The sequence below is a fragment of the Sciurus vulgaris genome, assembly GCF_902686455.1.
Source record: "Sciurus vulgaris genome assembly, chromosome: 4".
In the NCBI taxonomy this organism is placed as follows: Eukaryota; Metazoa; Chordata; class Mammalia; order Rodentia; family Sciuridae; genus Sciurus; species Sciurus vulgaris.
The window spans coordinates 32,340,524-32,360,480 of record NC_136464.1 but is presented as its reverse complement, the minus strand read 5'-3'; the positions used below and the strand labels follow the sequence as shown (position 1 = coordinate 32,360,480).

General features: G+C 44.7%; 1 protein-coding gene across 1 annotated transcript in view; it reads right to left on the bottom strand.

Annotated features, from left to right (window-relative positions):
- The window catches only part of TLL2 (tolloid like 2), a 123,537-nt gene that overhangs the window by 61,739 nt on the left and 41,841 nt on the right, over positions 1 to 19,957 (bottom strand). The window contains 1 exon segment of the mRNA XM_079137998.1: positions 33 to 110. Within this exon segment, the coding sequence (XP_078994124.1) occupies positions 33 to 110 (78 nt within the window).

Here is a 19,957-nt window from a genome sequence, read left to right as displayed (position 1 = left end):
CAAAGACCTGGTGAGGGCCTCACATACATTACCCTTTCTAGCTTCCTGGCTGCTGGCATTCAAGGCAGTAGCGTTTGTCCAGCTCTCAGATGGCTGCTCTTCAAGTCCACCTATAAGAACAGGGAGAAGAAAGAGGAGGACACATCAGCCTTCTCTGCACCAGTTTCAGGAATGAAGGACCACAACTGGTCACCAGTAGTGATTTGTTCTACCAAGGTTTATTGAGCACCTACTATGTGATGGGCACTGTTCTAGATACTACAGCAAAAAGATAACCAGTTTTTTATTTTATAAACATGCATATCGTTCACAAATTAGAGTATTACTCTCCTTGATCAACTCAAAAGCACTTGGAGTCAAATTTAGAAAGTAAAGAGGCAAGTCCAAAGTCCACTTTCTGACCCCTACTCCATAAGGAAGCCCCAAATCATGTACAACAAGAGAAGTTATACTCCATTTATGTATGTGTGTCAAAATGCATTCTCCTGTCATGTATAACTAATTAGAACAAATAGAAAGAAAGGAAGGAAGAAAGAGAGAAGAAAAGAAAAGAAGAAAAGAGAAAGCAAGTCAGCACAAAAGCAGAGCAGAAGCTGTCTTGTCTGGGGCCCACCCAGAAGGAATGCAGTTGCTGCTGTCCTGCTGTTCTGGGTATTCTCTATGAATTCTGGTTTCCCCTAGGGGAGAGTCACCTTGAAGAAACTGCTGTTTCCTATAAAAATTAGATTGTGCAGATCCTGTATCCACCAAGGACAGTGAAGCTGGTGTGTGTTTGCTAGTGGCCACCATCCCTACACCAAGTTAACATTGATCTCCACCAGGATGATGTCAATCACCAAGTGTTTCCTAGTCCTACTATGTGTCAGGTACAGTTCCAAGCACTGTGAGTCCAGCTGTGAACAACACAGACAGGGTTCCTGTCCTCGAGATGTATCCATTCTAAAGAGGAAACTGGACAATAAACAGTAGATGAGAAAACAAATGAAGAAGATAATTGCAGTTTCAGAAAATGCCCTGAAGATCCAATTCAGTGTGTGCAGAGGGGGACTGGAGGAGTCATTTGTAAGGTGGTTGAGAAAGCCCTTCTGGAGAGGTGACACAGGGATTGAAATCTGAGACAAGCAGGACCCGGCCACGTGGAGATCTGTGCCAGAGCATCCTCAGGAGAAGGAAGGATGGAGAAAGAACCTGGATCCAGAGTGGGCTTGCCATGTGGAGATGGGTAAGGCCCGAAGGGGAGGCAGGGCCCTGCCAGGCATGCTGTGACCTTTGACTTTAGTCTCTTCGTCACCACCCTGTGGAAGAATTGAAACAGGAGAGGGAAGAGTGTGTGTGTGTGTTTTAAGATTGCTCTGGGTATTGGTAGGCAGAAGTGGAAAGCAGCTGATCAGTTAGGAGCTTGGCTGAGGCCTGGACAGCACACTGCAGTAGAGGTGCTGGGTCCCTGCTCATCAGAAATCTAGCTGGGGGCAGAGCCAACAGCAGGAGCTAGAGGACTGGATGAGAGGGATCACCAATGACTGGTAGGTAGGGCAGCAGACTTTTGCCCAGAAGAGACAATTGCACACATGAAGTCACATGGAAACTCCCAAAGGATCAAAGGATAATCTATTTATAAGAAAATATAATATTTATATATATGTATCTTATAAATATATATATATATATATAAAGTATATATATATTTTAATTTGTTTAGGAACTTGCAGCTTATAAAGCATTTCCCCTGCATTCCCCTTTGATCCACATTAGAACACTCTGTGGTAGGTAGAGTGTAACCCCCATTTTACAGAGGAAAATACACCCTAGAGTGATTAGCTCAGAGTCACCCAGCCAATAAGGGGAGCTGAGGTCAGGACATAGTCTGCTGGTCAGAAACCCCTTGATCTTCCCTGTGCCACAGCTGATCGGTGTCCAGCGCTGCTTAAGCAGCAACTCTCCCCAGCATACAATCTAATCCCTGGGCCACCGAAGCCCACCACGCAGCCCCTCACACCAGCTCCTACAGCCTCCTGACCAGCAGGACTCTTTCCCTCCCTCCCATGACTCTGACCTTGCAGGGGCTGCAGCTGCGGGGCCTCCTGTAGAGAAAGGTCCCAGTAACGCCAGGCGGGGACAGGAGGCTCCGTGCTGCATCCTGCTCGTTCCGCTGCCTTTCTGGCCAACTCGGGAATCCACTCACACACTCCCTGCAGCTGCCGGGGCCTCCGCTGCCAGCTCCCGGCCCTCGGGGGATTCTTCCAGTTGCGATATCATTTCCTCTCAGGCTAAAGGTCAGGGGAAATCCTGATGGTCTGAAATGGTTCACCAGCCCAGGAATGTGCCATCTGCGGAGGGAAGGCGAGCTGTAGCGGGGCTCCGGGGCCAGCCTGCCTCCGCTCTCTGAGCAACTGTGGATAAGAACTTGGGCTGTAGCATCTTTCATCTGTCAAATGGGCTGTTGCAAGGATCAAATGAGGTAATAGGTTTGTTTAGGCATTCGTTCATTCAACAAATATTTATCCAGCACCTGCTACGTGCCAGACGCTGTTTCTGCTGCTCAGGATACGACACTGAAGAAACTCTACCCTGACCTCATGGAAATTATATTCTAATGCAGGGAAGGGAAGAAAGCAATAAACAAATAGACAGCTAAATACTTAAGACAGCTGTTGATAAGTGCTGTGAAGAAAGTAAGTGAGGGTGAGGGGAACAGGGAATGCTAAGGACGAGGGTTTTCCATTTCAGGTAAGGTAGAAAAGCAGAGTCTGGAAAGAGCAGGGGCAAGTCTGTGGCTTTCTGGGGAAGAGGGGACAGCAGGTGCAAAGGCTGGGGCAGGAGGGTGCCTGGCAATAGAGAGGTGGGTATGACTGGAATGGAAAGAGCTAGCAAGAGAGTGAAAGGCCATGAGGTCTGTGGGCAGTGGGGGTCTGCCTGGGCAGCTCATGTGAGGCCTTGCTGGTCATTTTTAGGACTTTGACTTTTGAGTGATCTAGATAGAAGCCAGGGGATGAGGAAAGAGCTTTGTAACTACACCAGCTTCGTATGTGAGAGGGGATACTAAAGGTGGACAGGGCTGGGAGCGGTGGTGCATGCCTATAATCCCAGTGGTTCAGGAGGCTGAGGTGGGAGGACCACAAGTTTGAGGCCAGTCTAGAAAACTTAGTGAGACCCTGTCTCAAAATAAAAATTAGAAAAGGGCCATGGATGTAGCTTAGTAATAGAACTCCCCTGGGTTCCATCGCCAGCACTAAAAGAAAAAGAAAAAGAAAAAGAAAAAAAAGGTGAAAAGCAGCAAGGGAACGTGGGAGCTGAGATTTGAAATAAGAATCCGTATTGCAGTGCAAGCCCAGTATTGATGGTCAGCAATTTAGACTTACTTGGTTCCTACAAAAAGGAAGAGAGAGAGCAGGAGCGCACTAGCTGTGTGTGGACACAGTCCTGGCTGCAGGGGAGTCACAGGCTGTGATGGAGGAGTCAAGGCTGGGAGAGACTGCTACCTCTGCAGCAGGCAGAGGAAGGGAGGAAGATCCTTATTTACTTGGCTCTCCGGTGCTTGGGGTTAGAGCAGGTGCAGAAACTCTGGAGGTGGGGAAAACCAAGTGCCCTAAGTAAACGAGCACTGAGTGTACTAACTGCTAGTCATGGTGCTGACCAAGTCCTAAGAACAGTGCTAAGTACTTTCCTTGCCTGGAGTTTTCCAGTTCTAGCCTCATAAAGACCTATTAACACATGGGCCATGAACCATGCCCATGTTACAGATGAGGGCCTTTGTGTGTGACTTGCCTGTTCTGAGGGTGCAGAGATGTACTGGTAATGGTAGAAGTGGGTGCTGTCTCACCTCACACCTGTGCTCCTTCCCCAGGAATGAGGACAAGCACAGGGGAGGCACCTGGTAGGGGCCATTTATTCCCAAAAGCCATAAGGTTTTTTGTCCAGTGGGTCAAAGACATGGTTGGGGTCATGGTAGTTAAGAACATAAATCCCTCCCCTGTCCTTATCCTCAAGAGACGCAAGCTCCATCTTTTTTCTCAGAAGGACAGCAAACCTCAACTTTCCAGTGTGCTCCAGTGGGATCTATTTGGAGTCCATGTTCTTCATCTCCTGCCACTTCCCACTCCCGCTTCAAGCTTAGCCACACAAAGCATATAGTGACTGAATTTCTACTTTCCTCTTCCTTTTCAGCTTTCTTAGCTACTACAACCTCCGCCTGCCCAAATCTTACTGGTCCTTCAAGTCTCCATTCAGGCACCACTTCTGGGAAGCTGCCAGGTCCTCCTCTCGGACCAGAAGCCCTTGTCTTCTGCACTTCCATAGTTCCCTGGCTCATTCACATCCTTCACCATAAGGTACTGGGATCTCCTTTGCAGAATCCCTGTGGGCTAGTTTTTAGCTTCCAGCACCTAGAAGGAAGAGACTTAACTTCTGGCCAACCAAGAATACCACACCAGGCCTGGCACACAGCAGGTACTCAGTAACAAATGATGGAGGGGAGGATAAGAAAACAAATGAACCAGTATTTAAGAGAAGAACTATAATTCCTAGCTCAGTTTTACCACTGGAAAAATTTGTCCTTATCTGCTTTTATGGAGAGAGAGGAAGGCAGCTATTCCTGGAACAAGGACTCCCAACCTTGGCTGCAATTTTGAATGATCTGGGAAAAAAATTCTGAAAAAAGTACTGCGGTCTGGGCCCCAATCCCAGAGGCTCTTATTTAACTGGTTGGGACAAGGTCTGGGCACAGGAACTTTGAAAATCTTCCTGGGTGATCCTGAGGTGCAGTCAAGGTGGAGCCTGGCCACTCAGAATCCTGTCAGAGGAGACTTCATCTCATTTCCTTAGAGCTGATCTCCCTTGTCCAAAGCTCACCGGGAATGGAAGATGTGGAGTTGGGGGCAGACCCCTCAAACTCTAGGAAAAGCCATTTCTCACCTCTAAATGGATGAAATGTGCTCCTGTTTTCTGTAAAAGCTAGCTAATGTGTAAAACAGGGTGTTCCTCTGTCTTCTGTAAAAGCTAGCTAATGTGTAAGACAGGTGAGACTCAGCTGTGACTACAGATATAGGCACCACAGAATAAGGAAGAGAGGTAACAGCCTGATGCAGACAAAGACTGGTAGCAAAGAAGGAAGTGTCCTGGGTATGGAGATAATTTTTTCCTGGAGTATGATTGCAAGATTTAAAAAAAAATGTGAAACAGATATCTCCCCATATTTGGTCTTTGCTTAATTACCTCTTCAGTGAGAGGATATGCAAAGACCTTGTAGATTTCATTAGTCACAGGGGTTTATTCAAACGTCTCCTTTGCATAAGAAACCCAGGCTTACAGCTGGTCTCTGGGAAAGAATGCCTTCCAGGCCTTGAAAAGAGAGCTCGGGCCTGTTTGGGCTCTCACTGAAACACAGCAGAGGTCAGCGGCCCGTGATGCATGGGGCCCCCGCTGAAATGTTTCTATCCAGCATTTGCAATTCAATCCCACAGTTTCCTTTATGGAACAATTCACTAAATTCAGAGTTGTTCTTTTTTCTAATTCACCATATAATTCACCTCCCAAGTTCAATTAAGAAGCAATCTGTTAGCAACTTTGGGAGCAAGCTGCTTTTCTTTGGGAAAGCCCAATTTTCTTCCGCTCCCAACAAAAAGTGCCTTTAATTATATGCATCATACGATACATTGATGTACACACAACACCCCTCCACCATAATTAATGAAATATTAACGATATACATCCAAAGACAGAGAGCCTAGACAGGTAGGCTTTTCCAAAGCCCTTGTGCCATAGATCAATATTGCCCATTTGAACAATAGTGGCTATGAATATTCATTAATATGGAAATTCATAAAGAAACATATTAATTATTCCTTTTGTTCCTCATTCTTAAGGCATGACATGACTCGATCCTTGGTTTTCTTAAACACAAGATTACTTGCCTTTTTTTAACTGCTGATCATTTGAAGGCACATCACATATGTTGTGTATTTAATCCTCAAGCCAATCTGTGGGTATTATTCCCATTTTACATGCAGGGTAACTGAGGCTTAGAGTACTCACAGTCTTTGAGTGCAGAGGTTAAGATGGTTAGTCTGGATCAGTCTGGTACTCAAACCCTTCAACTATATCATATGTCAAAGCCACCCTGCTAGGGAAGACTCAGTTCTTGTGTTTACTGATTTTAATAGCTGTATTTACACCTTTGACCCATCACAGGTAAATCTAGCATAAAATTGCTTTGCTTTGCTCTAAGAAAACAAAAAATAATCTTCAGCACAAGATCCTAAAAACAATTTTGTTTCTAGTCCATTCTTTTCAAATAACTCTTGGGTAAGCACCTGCTCTGGGTTCCTGCAGACAGTGCCCAGGGGCCTGCTTCTAAGGGAGGGGCTTAAGATTGGCAATAAACAATGACATCATTGCGAGGAGTGATGAATCACTTTGAAGAAACTTAAAACAGTTTTATGAAAGAGTGATGGGGAATGAAGCCCAGGAAGGGTCTCTCTGAGAAGGTGACATCTGAGCTAAGTAACAAGAAGTGGACATTTGAGGAGAGTGTTAGCAAAAAACAACCCAAAACTTCAAGGAAAAAAAAACTTCCTGAGAAAGGAAAATGCAGAGTCCAGTGTGGATGGAGCTGGGGTGTAATGCCAGCATATGGGAACTGACACCTGAGAGGGTCACCTGAGTGAGCCTTCCCTTCACAACCTTGTCTTAATTTGCTGGGCCCTTTGGTCACACATATTATGTACAGCAATCCTGAGAGTAAGTAATATTATTCCTCTTTCACAGAACAGTAACCTGAGGTTCATGAATAAGTGAATAAGTTGGCCAAGGTCACCCCACTAGTCAGTGGTTGGATTTGCACTGCCAAGAGAGTCCATCTGACTCAAGAATCCATGCCTGTGACCCTGCCCTCTACTTCAGATGTGCACAGGTGTGGCCCGAGCCACATTCTGGGGGCAAGACTGGGGGATGAAACATCTGCATGCCTTTGTCTGAAAACTACCTACAAGACATAACTGTTCAACTGAGGTTTTGCTTATTCATTAGGAAAAAAAAAAAAAAAAAAAGGCAGATCTCCTTTAAAAGTTGATTTAGGAACAAACAAGGCAATCACTATGGTAATTAATGTGTAATCTTAAGCAATTCAATGCCAAGTCACTCTTATATCCATGCCAAATTTCAAATGCTACAGAAGGAAAAGGGAACATGAGTTAAAAGATCATTGCCAGATTTTGTTAATGCAATGACTTAATATTGGCAAGTGTATAATAAAATGGGAATTCTTATACACTTCTGATGAAGAAGTGCCATAAACTGGTAATATTTTATGAAGTAATTGTGAAAGATGTGTCAAAATCTTTTAAACAAGGCAGTAATATGATTTCTAGGTATCTGTACTATAAATTAATTGGTAATGAAGACAAGGCAGTTCATCTCAATGCTTTTTTTAATATAATAAAAAAGACTATAACAACCTTACCCCCAAAGGGCATAAATTATGATATAATGGAACACTGTCACCTTTTAAACAGTTTTAGAAGTTTATTAAATGGAAAAATGTCATATGTAAGTAAAAGAAAAAAGTTAGGCAATAGTACACAGTAGGATTCCTATAGAAGCCTGTATAATTCTAATTTCATAGAAGGCACATTAGGAAAAAAAAAAAAAAAAAAAAAACCTGGGGAAACATACTGGATGGAAATACCCACAATGACCATTGTCATCATCTCTGGTTGGCAATTGTCCGGTGAAGTTCATTTCCTTATATACATTTTGCAACTTCCAATTTTTGTTCAACACATTATTTTCATAATTAGCAAGTAAAAGGATTTTCTTAAAGGAAAAACTAGATAACAGTATACACTTCGCCTAAGAATGTGTGCTCTGCAGTTTATAGTGTACCACACATGTGGGTGTCCACAAGCATGCACACACACAAACAGATGCCAGGGAAACCTTTTTCTGACAGGTTAAGAACAAAAACAGATGTGTTCATGCAGATGAAAAAGTTGTAATCTAACCTTTTTTTCTGCTCTGATCACAGAAAGAAAGAGTCCACACCTTGGCAAGGTGAAGAGAGGAAAGCTCATTGATGAGAACAAGGAATGCTTCTCAGCACCTTCTCTCAACCAGTGTTGGTGGCCTCTTCCAAGATCCAACCTTTCCTTTTCCAGTCAAGTTCATGGGCAAATACCTACATCCTGGCACTGACTGATGAGGCCTAGAACTTCTCCTGCCCTAGGTAGAGACTCTTGGGAGACCTTTTAATCTTGCAAATTTGAGCCCTCCTTTTCCAAGAGTCTCTAGCCAGCTGTCCATTTGTTTGACACTGGACACTCTGTTCATCCTGAATCCTTGTATCTGCATTCCTCCTGTTCCCCGATTGCTGGATGAGTTACCACCAGACCTTCTGCATAGGCATGCTCTGGGATACCTATTGCTCACCTGCCTTCAAACCTCCAGTTCTCTCCTGACCCCTGAACTTCAGGTATCCTTGTCTCCTTGGTCCATATTGTTTGTACTTAGCCTGATCTTGGCTTCTTGGCTGTGTCCATTATTTACGGCTGCATAAAAACTAAACCAACTCATAAGGTTGTTACTAAGATTAAGAAAGGAATAATATGCACAGAGCAGATAGTACTGTCTGGCTTTCATCAGCAGTCACTGAATTAGTTACTATTACTATTAATTGTTATTATTGACTCCCAAACTCTTCTGAAGTCTGAAGGAACAGAATGGAGTAAAGCAATATGGTATAGAGACAAGACATGTTATTATACTTCAAGCATCACAAATCAAGGAAAAAGTTCAGATTCTCCTTAAAGCAGACTTAATGAAACCAAGCTCAGGCTGAGAATCCACTGATGGTCACTGACAATCAGTGAAAGGAAGGGGTCCCACCATAACCAGGCATAAAATTTCTTTAAATCTTTCCCCATATGGTGCTGCTTACCCATAACAATTGAAATATTAAGTAAAAGTACAAAAAATTCACTGATTAATTAAGAAAAGGCTCATGTGACCAGTTTATATATGGTCATCCTATTATCCCTGGGGAAGTTGAGCTGATTGACCAAGATTCCCTGTGTAATTGTTCCCAAATTGCAGGCTGGCATTGTGAAGAGTCTAATTAATGATTATTGGATACTTTGCATATGCCAAATGCTGCCTTACCTGTATTTTCTCATTTACTTCTTAATACAGTTCTTACAAGGTAAGGACTTTGGCTAGATTTAGTTGCAAATGAGAGAACTGAGGCTTAGAAAACTTTAACACAGGCAAAGGGGCAAACCCAGATGCAATACCAGACCCATCCATCCCTTTCCACAGATGTCTTTGCAACACAGGGCTAGAAATTCAGCCTTAATTATCTAATAGAAAAGGTCAGGAAAATCCCAGGTTCTTGCTCCCTGGCATCTAGAAGACAAAGGATCATGTTCACTGGGAGAGCTTTCTGAGTGTACCTCTCAGGGATGGTTCTAAGGCTTCAGAAAGCCTTGTGTATATTCTGGGGTATAAAGTTCCCAGGAGACAGGAGCAGCGCCTCCAGGAAGAAGAGGAGAAGAGAGAGCAGTGCAGCACGGATAAGGCAGAGGAGGAGTGGGAGTCTGAGTCCCCAGGGACACTGCCTCTAGCAAGCCACTATCCCCTCCCCCAGACCCACTCCCCCACCACCAGGGGGCTACCCTAGACACAGGTGCCAATAGTCAATAGTTTTCAGTCCCCAAACCAGGGATCAGCCCATGTTCTTGAAGGCTGAGTAGGTCCTGCCTCAGGAATAGAAAACAGTCCCCCTCTGGACACAAAGGAAGGCTCTCTTTTCAATTCTGGTTGAGCTCAGAACCACAGGATTCCCCAGTCCTCCAAGGTGCCCACCTCTGGCCAAGGCTCACCACCAGCCTTGAATCAAGGCACCTAGCTCCAGGTGTGCTGAACCATACTGGAAGGACACATAGCTATGAACCAGACTACCCCACATGCAGGAACCATGAGGCATGAAGCTGAGTGAGCAAACTGGTGAATGAAATCTCACTCCCAACTTGGAAGTCCAGGTGGGCTTCCTGGACTCCAGGTGATGCTGGAGGCGCTGGAGCTGCTGGAGCCGATGCTGAAGGACAAGAAGGGTTTCAACAAATGCAGATGGGAGGGAGTGGACTTGTGTAGCCTTTATAACCTGAGTGATCTTTGGTTTCTCTGAGCCTGTTTTCTTTCCTATGAAAATGGGTACAATAGGATCTAACCTTCTAGGTTGTGGACAGCACAATCTAAATACAATGCCTGGTACATCATCAGGGGCCATAGCCCTGATCATTCTTCAGGTCACCTTAAGATGCCAAACCTCCTATATCTTGATGACCATGCTGTAGTCCAAGCTCTGTGCCCCCCTGACTGGGCCACCCTTCACTGTCTCCCCCAAATGCAGCTCTTCCCAGACCCCCACCTGCTGCATCGCAGCTTCCCTAGATGAAGGGTTGGCCTGAACCTGCCCAACAGGTGACAGCTGGTCTCTGTCCAACCCAAGGCCAACAGGTCAGGAGAGTGTGAGAAGGAGGGAATGACAGACAGGAAGGGGTGGCTGCTCTTTCCCTCACAGAAATGGATGTCACCTGAACAGTCAGTGGAGTTTGGCTCTGTAGAGTTCCGTGAAACTCTAGGGGGAAACTGCTGATCCTCAGAGGCCTTTAGGGAATTTTGCTTCACCCAGATTTCCAGAAGCTTCTGAGAAGGGTGATTTCTGAAGGAAGGAGTGGTCGGGTGGCAGCACTGGGGGGAAGTCAGAATCACAGTTTTCATGGTTGGTGGGGAAGCAGGAAGGGAGCAGCAGGGACCAGAGCACAGGAGACACCAATTAAATTCTTGCCTGAAACACCAAAGACCAAAAACTGCACCAAAAGCTGAAAGCACATGAGAAAGGTGCTGAAAGAATCTTCTCAGCCCCCATTTATTTCCTTTGAGGTTCACTGAGCAGGATCAGCAATGATCTCATTTATTTGCTTGTGTGTTTATAGCCTGTCTCCCTCACAGTCTGGAAAATGCAAGCTCCATTTTCTTCACTGGCGCAGTGCTGGCCCATCAGAGGTGTAGGACCAACAGCACTGTCAGTGGGAGAGAGGATGGGGAAGGGGGAGGATGAGTGGGGAGGATGTGAGGTCAGTGGGACATCAACACTGTTGGTGATGTTCTGAGGGGGCAGCAGGGCCATGGGGAGGAGAGAAGGCAAGCTCAGGAGAGCTGCTTAGGTGACAAGACATAATTGGGTACCTGGTGGATGTGAGGGGAGAAGGAGGGAAGGTTCTCAGGGACATGATCAAGGCACCCACCTGCCAATTCTACACAGTGACATTTGCCGATTAAAAGGATAATGAGAGGGCCCATTGAGAGTAGTTAACATAAGCAACATGCAATAAACTTAGTAGGAAACGTGTGCAGTCAGAGAAGCATTATACATTTTTATTGCAAAGATTTGTAAAAGTAGTAAGTAAAGAAGAGATGTCCTGCTCCCGGATGGGTGGGCAGGATGGATATCTGTGCTAGCTTCTCAAACTGTGGCTTTACACCTTCACTGCCCAAATTCTAAGACAGTTTTGTTGGAATCCTATTATATTTTGTAGGAAATGATCCTTAAAGTCATCCAGAAGAATAAACAATATGAGACTAATTTAATCAACTTTTTTACTGCTGTGACTCAAGGACCCAACCAGAACAACTAGAGGAGGAAAGGTTTATTTGAGGGCTCACAGTTTCAGAGGTCTTAGTCCATGGAAGGCTGGATCCATTCCGTGGGGCGCTAGGTGAGGCAGAATATCATGCAGAAAGAGTGTAGCAGAGGGAACCAGCTCACATGATGATCAGAAAGTAGAGAGAAAGAGACTCCACTCTCCAGATACAAAATAGCCACACCTCCAATGAGCCACTTACTCCAGCCACAACCCACCTGCCTCCAGTTATCACTCAGTTAATTCCATCAGGGATTAATTCACTGATTAGGTTAAGGCTATGACCCAATCACTTCTCCTCCAAACCTTATTGCATTGTCTCACACATGAGCTTTTGGGGAACACCTCACATCCAAACTATAACAGAGATACTTCAGGATTTCTAAAATTGAAGAGTAATATTAAAGCACATAAAGAAACTAACAAGGAGAGACACAGACAAATGGGACCAAACTGTTAACACTACATATAAAAACACACCATGTGATAAAGGAGTCATCGCCATACATGAGGAAAGAATAAAAAACAGAGGTGTTGAGAGTATGTTTCAGAAATTGGGGGAGGGGTGTCTAACCCACTCCCTAAAAAAGCCAAATGGATTGACAAGTGTAAAAAAGAAAATTTAAGTACTAACAAGCAAAGCATAGAAAAACTACAGAGAGACAGAGACACAGAGACAACAAGGAAAGTTATTTCCCAAAGTTATTGAAGAAATAATCTTGTAAATTGAGAAGTTTAAGAAAAAGAAAATTTGGTCTGATAATCTAACTTCAGAATCTTTAAAACTTTGATGTCAGAAAGATGAACTCTCCAAAATGAAAACAAATCACCTATACAAGGGAAAGTATCGGCATTGAAGATAACAATTACTATTTACAAATAAAACTGCATAAATAGCTTATGCAAATCAGTGAGAAAAACTATATCCAGTGGACACAGAGATGAAGGAAATGAGCAAAGATGTGAAAGAAAAACTACAAATCTTTTTTTTTATTTTTATTCTTTATTTTCAGTGTTGGGGATTAGAACCCAGGGCCTTGTGCTTGTGAGGCAAGCACTCTACCAACTGAGCTATATCCCCAGGCCCTACAAATCTAATTAGATACTACAAACTGAATGTCTGTGTACCCCTCAAAATTTCATGTTGAAATCCTAACCCCTTTTTTTTTTTTTTTTTTTCCTGTGGTGCTGGGGATCGAACCCAGGGCTTTGTTCTTGCAAGGCAAGCACTCCACCAACTGAGCTATCTCCCCAGCCCAAACCCCTTGTTTAATTTTATTTGAAGGTGGGACCTTTGGGAGGCAATTAAGTCATCAGGGCTGAATCTTCACAAATTGATTAGTGACCTTATAAAAGAGACCCCAGAGAACTCCCACATCCCCTCTGCCACGTGTGACACAGTGAGGAGGTGCCACCTATGAACCAAGGAGGTGCCACCTATGTCCCAAGACATGGAATCTGCCAGGGCTTTGGTTTTGGACCTCCCACCCTCCACAACAATAAGAAACAAATATCTGATGTTTATAAGCTACCCGGTCCAAGGTGTACTGCTACAGCAGCCCAAATGACTAAGGCAGTCGATGGTCACTGTTACAGTTGGGATATGAGGTGTCTCCCAAAAGCTCCTGTGTTGTCACAGGGATGTGCAGAGGTCCAACAACTCTACTAATTGGAAGGGCCTGAGTGGTAACAGTAGGCAGGAGTGCGTGGCTCTAGGAGGCATGCCCCAGAGGGGTTCACCTTCCCTGTGGCCCCCTGCCCTCTTCCCTCTGTCTGCTTCCTGCCTGCCATGAATGGAGCAGAGCTCCTCCACCATGCCCTGCCACCATGATGTTGTGCCTCACTTTGGACCCAGAGCAATGGACCTGGCCCACCATGGACTAAACCTTTGAAACCATGAACCAAAATAAACTTTCCCTCCTCTAATTTGTTCTTGTTAGGTATTTTGGTCACAGCGACACAAAACTGACTAATATAATCATATGGAAGTTTAGTCTTGAGAAATGAAGATAAAGCTAAAAATGAGGCACCATTTTCCAGCTACTAAATTAGTAAAATAAACAAAAATGTAATGGTATTGCTCAATCGTGGTGAGACAGGTGGAGGTTGAATTTTTATTTTGCAAGGGGTCACCTATCTGGAAAATTTGGGCAAGTAATTAAAATGTGCTCTTCATGAGATTAGGCACTGGGAATGCATGGACAATGATAACTCATATGCCTCAGACAGTGTGGGAGAAACAGGCAGACATGAGCATCCAGAGGCCTCCCTGGGAAGAGCTGGTGAGCTCCAGGGAAAGGTGGGAGGGGAGGGCGGGATCTTCCAGCACAGAGTCAGGGAGGAGGGCGGATGGTGGAGGATGAGTCCAGGTCCTCTGCCCTGGGTCTCCCCTGGTCTGATCCCAACAAGTTTTTCCAGTGCTCCCCCACCTGCCAGCCACTCTGAACTGTGTACTTCCTGGGCTGCTCTGTTCTCACTGCCCAGGTCCCACCTGACCAGGCTCCACCTTCCACCTGCAGCATCCACCATTGCAACCCTGAGCAAAACCTGGCAAGGCCACCTCAGCCTCTTCCAGGAAGTCATGTTCCTCCTCCTGAGGACCAGGACAACATCCTGTGTATCTCTAACCATGTGCTTAGCCAGTACTTTAAGCCAAAGTGGCCTCAGTTAAAGCAACCAGTATTATTGCTATTTCCATTTTACAGACAAAGAAACTGAGATCTGGGGTCAGCAGTTGGAACCTGGCAGAACTGAGAAAATCTGACTCCAGTCCTTGCTCATTTCACTGCTTCTTCTCTAGTGTTCTAACCAGAACAGAGAAGGAGGAGGGAAACTCCAGACAATGCAGAATATTCAGTTAGGTGCTTTGGTCCTTCAGAAAGAAGATGCAGTCAGTTCTCACTATTTGTAGTAGTTATGTTCTATGAACTTGCTGGATACCAAAGACCAAATTAGTGAATACCAAATAATGGCTCGAGGGAAGAAATATACAGTACAGTCTACTAAATAGAACACACCATACAGTGTCAGGTCCACGTGTCCACCAACTGATAACCTCGTTTCATGTGTATTTCTGTTTAAAGACACCTCATTTAATACTGGTCATCAATTCACTCATATTGAACTCAGGCAACATCACCGTAACTCATGCCTGAGAGCAATACATAGCTTTATAAAAGGCCATCACAGCCATCTTGCCATCAGGAACACTAGTCAGCTCTTCAGCACTATACTTGGGGACCATTTTAAACATCAAAATCACCAACAAAAACAGAGCACTAAGTGCATCACAAGAAAGACCCCCTGTTCACAGAATGGGGGTTGAAACATGGTCTGAAGGTACATCACTGGCCTCAGCTGGGAGCGAGCAAACACAGCCACTCAGAAGTTATTCTCCAGGTTGCATGTCAGAGAATAACCATAACAGTGCTGTATGATTTTAGCATTGCAAATGAAGTTTTGTGAGTAGGAGAATTCACAGATTGGTGAACTATGAGATCAACTGTACCTCAATAAAGAAGCCAGAGGGAAGAGGCATTCACTTTGATGGGACCAAGGACCCCACCAGGTTCCTCAAGTCCTCACTGATGGGCTCATGAGTGATGCATCATCTGAAGCATCTGACCCTCAGCATTCCACCTCATCAAAGGAGGGAAGCAAATGAACTGGCTCTCAAGATCCAGTGTTAGTTTCTGAGGTAATAAATGGAGCCCTTGAGAAGAGTGGCTACTCTGGCCCATCAGCAGGGGACAGCTGAGAACATCAGCAAGAACCTGAGTTCTCCCAGCACGTGATAGACTGGACTCAGGTTCTTAGGTAAGCAGTTGACTCCCCTGGGTCTCCATGCCAACTATAAAAGGGCAGAAGGAACTGTTTGGTGATCCACAGAGCTGTGCTAGGTTGAACTAATAATGATACTAATAAAGGGCAGGAAAGAGCTTCAAGCACTATACAAACATACAAATGCCTTTGCCACCTCCCTGACTGGATGTCACGTGTGATTTTCAGTGGCTGTGATAAATGCGTGCCAGACTCCCTCAGGACCTGCTCCCTCAGGACCTTGGTCTGCATGTACAGAAGGGGAGGACAGCTCACCAGTCCACACAGGAATTGAACCTGTCACCAGCCCTCATCAGCTTGTCCTTTTTACTAACAGATTTAGAATGAATCAATGGAAAACAGTCACCCACTAAGAAGTGAACCAGGCCAGGCCAGCAGATCTGGGCCCAGTGGGGCTGAACATGGCGGCACCCATCAGGAAACTGGAACCGTTTGGGAAATCAAAGAAAGAAAAAGGTCCAAAAAAAGGAAAAGAAGACTCCAAGCCCTCTCTCAGGGACTGCAGGAACCCTGGGCTGTGTGGCTGGGAGCTTGTGGAACACAAACCTTCTCTGTAGAAGCTACCAGAATGTGGGAAGATCCAATCCATGAACAGACACAGCTGGCCTGGTGAGAGACAACAGAAATGGGCAGGGACTTCTCAGCACAGGCCAGTAGAGGTGTGAAGCAGAGTGGTCATGTGGTAATTTACCCAGTGTTATGGTTTAGATGTGGTGTCCCCCAAAAGCTCGCATGTGAGACAATGCAAGAAGGTTTGGAGGAGAAATGATTGCGCTGTGAGAGTCTTAACCTAATTAGTGAATTAATCCCTGATGGGATTAACTGAGTGACAACTGAAGTGGTAGGGTGTGGCTGGAGGGGGTGGGAATTGTGGGGCACGACTTTGGGTATATATGTGTATCTGGCAAGTGGAGTCTCTCTGCTTTCTGATCACCATGTGAGCTGCTTCTCTCTGCCACGCTCTTCTGCCATGATGTTCTTCCTCACCTTGAGCCTCGAGGAATAGAGCCAGCCTCCTATGGACTAAGACCTCTGAAATTGTGAGCCCTCAAATAAACTTTTCTTCCCTAAGATAGTTCTGGTCAGATCTTTTAGTCACAGCAGTGAAAAAGCTGACTAAAACACCCAGCAACTGAAGGCAGGGCTGGTGTGTCTCCCCAGACCCTACACAGTACCCAGCCCACGCTGCTTATGTGTTAATCCGTCAGCATCACCTTCTTTCAAACAGGCGTGCAATTCCTTTAAAGAGAAAACATTCATAATACATGTTCTAATATAGAAACAGAAAATGCTTTAACACAGATAGAAATGCCAATAAGCATGCCCCCAAAATTATGTGGTTGTTCAGATTGAACACTGAGCTTCAGCTGAAGCTCTGAAGAACAGCAGATAGACTGATAGACTCAGCGGCTAAGATTTTCTCAGTGCCCAGTCAGAAGTGCTTCAGAAGCACTCAGTTGTCCTTATAAAAGTCTCTGAAGGATTTTATCCCATGGCCTTGGCAGAGATGACTGAATGACTAATAAAGATGTGCCAATGTTTCAAAAGGCCAGCCCCACTTACTGGGTCACAATAAGAGTAGCAAGGAGCTCAGGAAATCAGAGAAAGAAAAGATCAAAGAAAGGAGGAAGTCCACCCAAGCCCTCCCTCAGAGACCTGAAGGAGAGAAGCAGAAAGAGTAGCAAGGATATCCATTCCCTGTCCTGTACCCTTTCAGGACAGAAGGCTGCTGGGGTCAAGAACTATGGAAGGGTGGAGTTGTGGCTCAGTGGTACAGCACTTGCCTCGCACATGTGAGGCACTAGGTTCGATTCTCAGCACCACTTATAAATAAATGAATAAAATAAAGGTCCATATGTTTGTTGATTGCTTGTAGATCTTCTTCTGTGAAGTGTCTATTCATTTCCTTAGCCCATTTGTCCACTGGATTATTTGAATTCTTGGAGTAGAGTTTTTTGAGTTCTTTATAGATTCTGGAGATTAGCGCTCTATCTGAAGTATGATTGGCAAAGATATTCTCCCACTCTGTAGGCTCTTTCTTCGCATTGCTGATAGTTTCCTTTGCTGAGAGAAAGCTTTTTAGTTTGAATCTATCCCAGTGGTTGATTCTAGCTTTTATTTCTTGTGCTATGGGAGTCCTGTTAAGGAAGTCTGATCCTAGACCAACAAGGTGAAGATTTGGACCTACTTTTTCTTCTATAATCTGCAGGGTCTCTGGTCTGATTCTGAGGTCCTTAATCCATTTTGAGTTTAGTTTCGTGCATGGTGAGAGATATGGGTTTAGTTTCATTCTGTTGCATATGGATTTCCAATTCTCCCAGCACCATTTGTTGAAGAGGCTATCTTTTCTCCATTGCATATTTTTGGCACCTTTGTCTAGTATGAGAAAATTGTATTTATTTGGGTTTGTGTCCGTGTCCTCTATTCTGTACCATTGATCTACCTTTCTATTTTGGTACCAATACCATGCCGTTTTTGTTACTATTGCTTTGTAGTAGAGTTGAAGATCTGGTATTGCAATACCCCCTGTTTCACTCTTCCTGCTAAGGATTGCTTTAGCTATTCTGGGTTTCTTATTCTTCCAGATGAATTTCATAATTGCTTGCTCTATTTCTGTAAGGTACGTCATTGGGATTTTAGAAATGCAAATCAAAACCACCCTAAGATTCCATCTCACCCCAATTAGAATGGCGATTATCAAGAATACGAGCAACAACAGGTGTTGGCAAGGATGTGGGGAGAAAGGTACACTCATACATTGCTGGTGGGACTGCAAATTAGTGCAGCCACTCTGGAAAGCAGTGTGGAGATTCCTTAGAAAACTCGGAATGGACCCTCCATTTGACCCAGCTCTCCCACTCCTTGACCTATACCCAAAGGACTTAAAATCAGCATACTACAGAGATACAGCCACATCAATGTTCATAGCTGCTCAATTCACAATAGCCAGACTGTGGAACCAACCTAGATGCCCTTCAATTGATGAGTGGATAATGAAACTGTGGTATATATATATATATACAATGGAATATTACTCAGCCATAAAGAATGATAAAATTATGGCATTTGCAGGCAAATGGATGAAATTGGAGAATATCATGCTAAGTGAGATAAGCCAATCTCAAAAAGCCAAAGGGCGAATGATATCGCTAATAAGTGGAGGATGACACATAATGGGGGGGAGGGAAGGGTTAGTGTTAGGGTTAGAGTTAGGGTTAGGGAGGGGGGCAAGTATGGAGGAAGGAAGTACTGTATAGAGGGTAAAGAGGGGTGGGAGGGGTGGGGGGAAGGGAAAAAATAACAGAATGAATCAAACAACATTGTTCTATGTAAATTTATGATTACACAAATGGTATGCCTTTGCGCCATGTACAAACAGAGAAACAACATGTATCCCATTTGTTTACAATAAAAAAAAATATGCAAGTGAATTTAAAAAAAATAAATAAATAAATAAAATAAAATAAAGGTCCATCAACATCTTAAAAAATATTTTTTAAAAAAAGAAGAACAACCGTGGAGTAGGGGCTTCACTTTAAGACATAACAGTGCTTTGAGGTGATGGCATTTATCAGTAAAATGCAAAGGCCCCTTTGTGTCAGAGAGGTTAACGCCTATTCATGGTCCCATCCATGCATTTGTTGGGGCAGGAAGAACCTGTTCTGGTGCCAACTCACATGCAGGGCCACCAGCCCTCTATGTAAAACACTGAGTTATACCCCTGTCTGCCTTTTCTGTCCCCCCACCCCATGCCATCCAGAGCCTGGGACATGACATGCCACATTATAAACAGGTGCCAGAGAATAAATGTTTAACAAAAAAGAAAAGAAACCCCCAAGGAGGACTATATCCCATGTCATAGTTGAAGTTCCAGGATTTTCCTCTCTTGATGGAGAGAAGTAACCTTGTCCAGTGTCATGAGACCTGAATTAGGGCCCAAGGTGGCACCATTTGCCCACCGGCCCAGCGTGCAAATTCAAATGCCTAAAGTTGGGGGCCAGGCAGGTAACACTTCAGGGTGAAAGAGGTTGGGTGTGAAAGATGACAAGGGAGTGGTGAGGACGATGGCAAACCACAGAGCACCTGCCCCTGCAGAGTTCAGCCCATCATTATGCAACCCCGTTGATTGTTGCCATGTGGGATTGCTGGACCAGCATGGCCAGATCTTCTAACTTTTCAAGAGACGCCAGAGTTCTGGGTTTTTATGAGAAATCAGATTTTTAAATGTTGGCAGTAAATTCAAAAAAATGTAAGCACTACAAAACAAACAAAACACATCTGCAGACCAGATTTGGCTGGTGGGCTGACCACTAAGGCCTCTGAGCTGGAGGATGACAGCCGTGCCTATGGGCATTGCTAATGTCGGGGAGGGAGGGAGGCCTCGGGCAGAGGTGCCAAGCCCCAGGCATGCAAAGGTGTTGGAG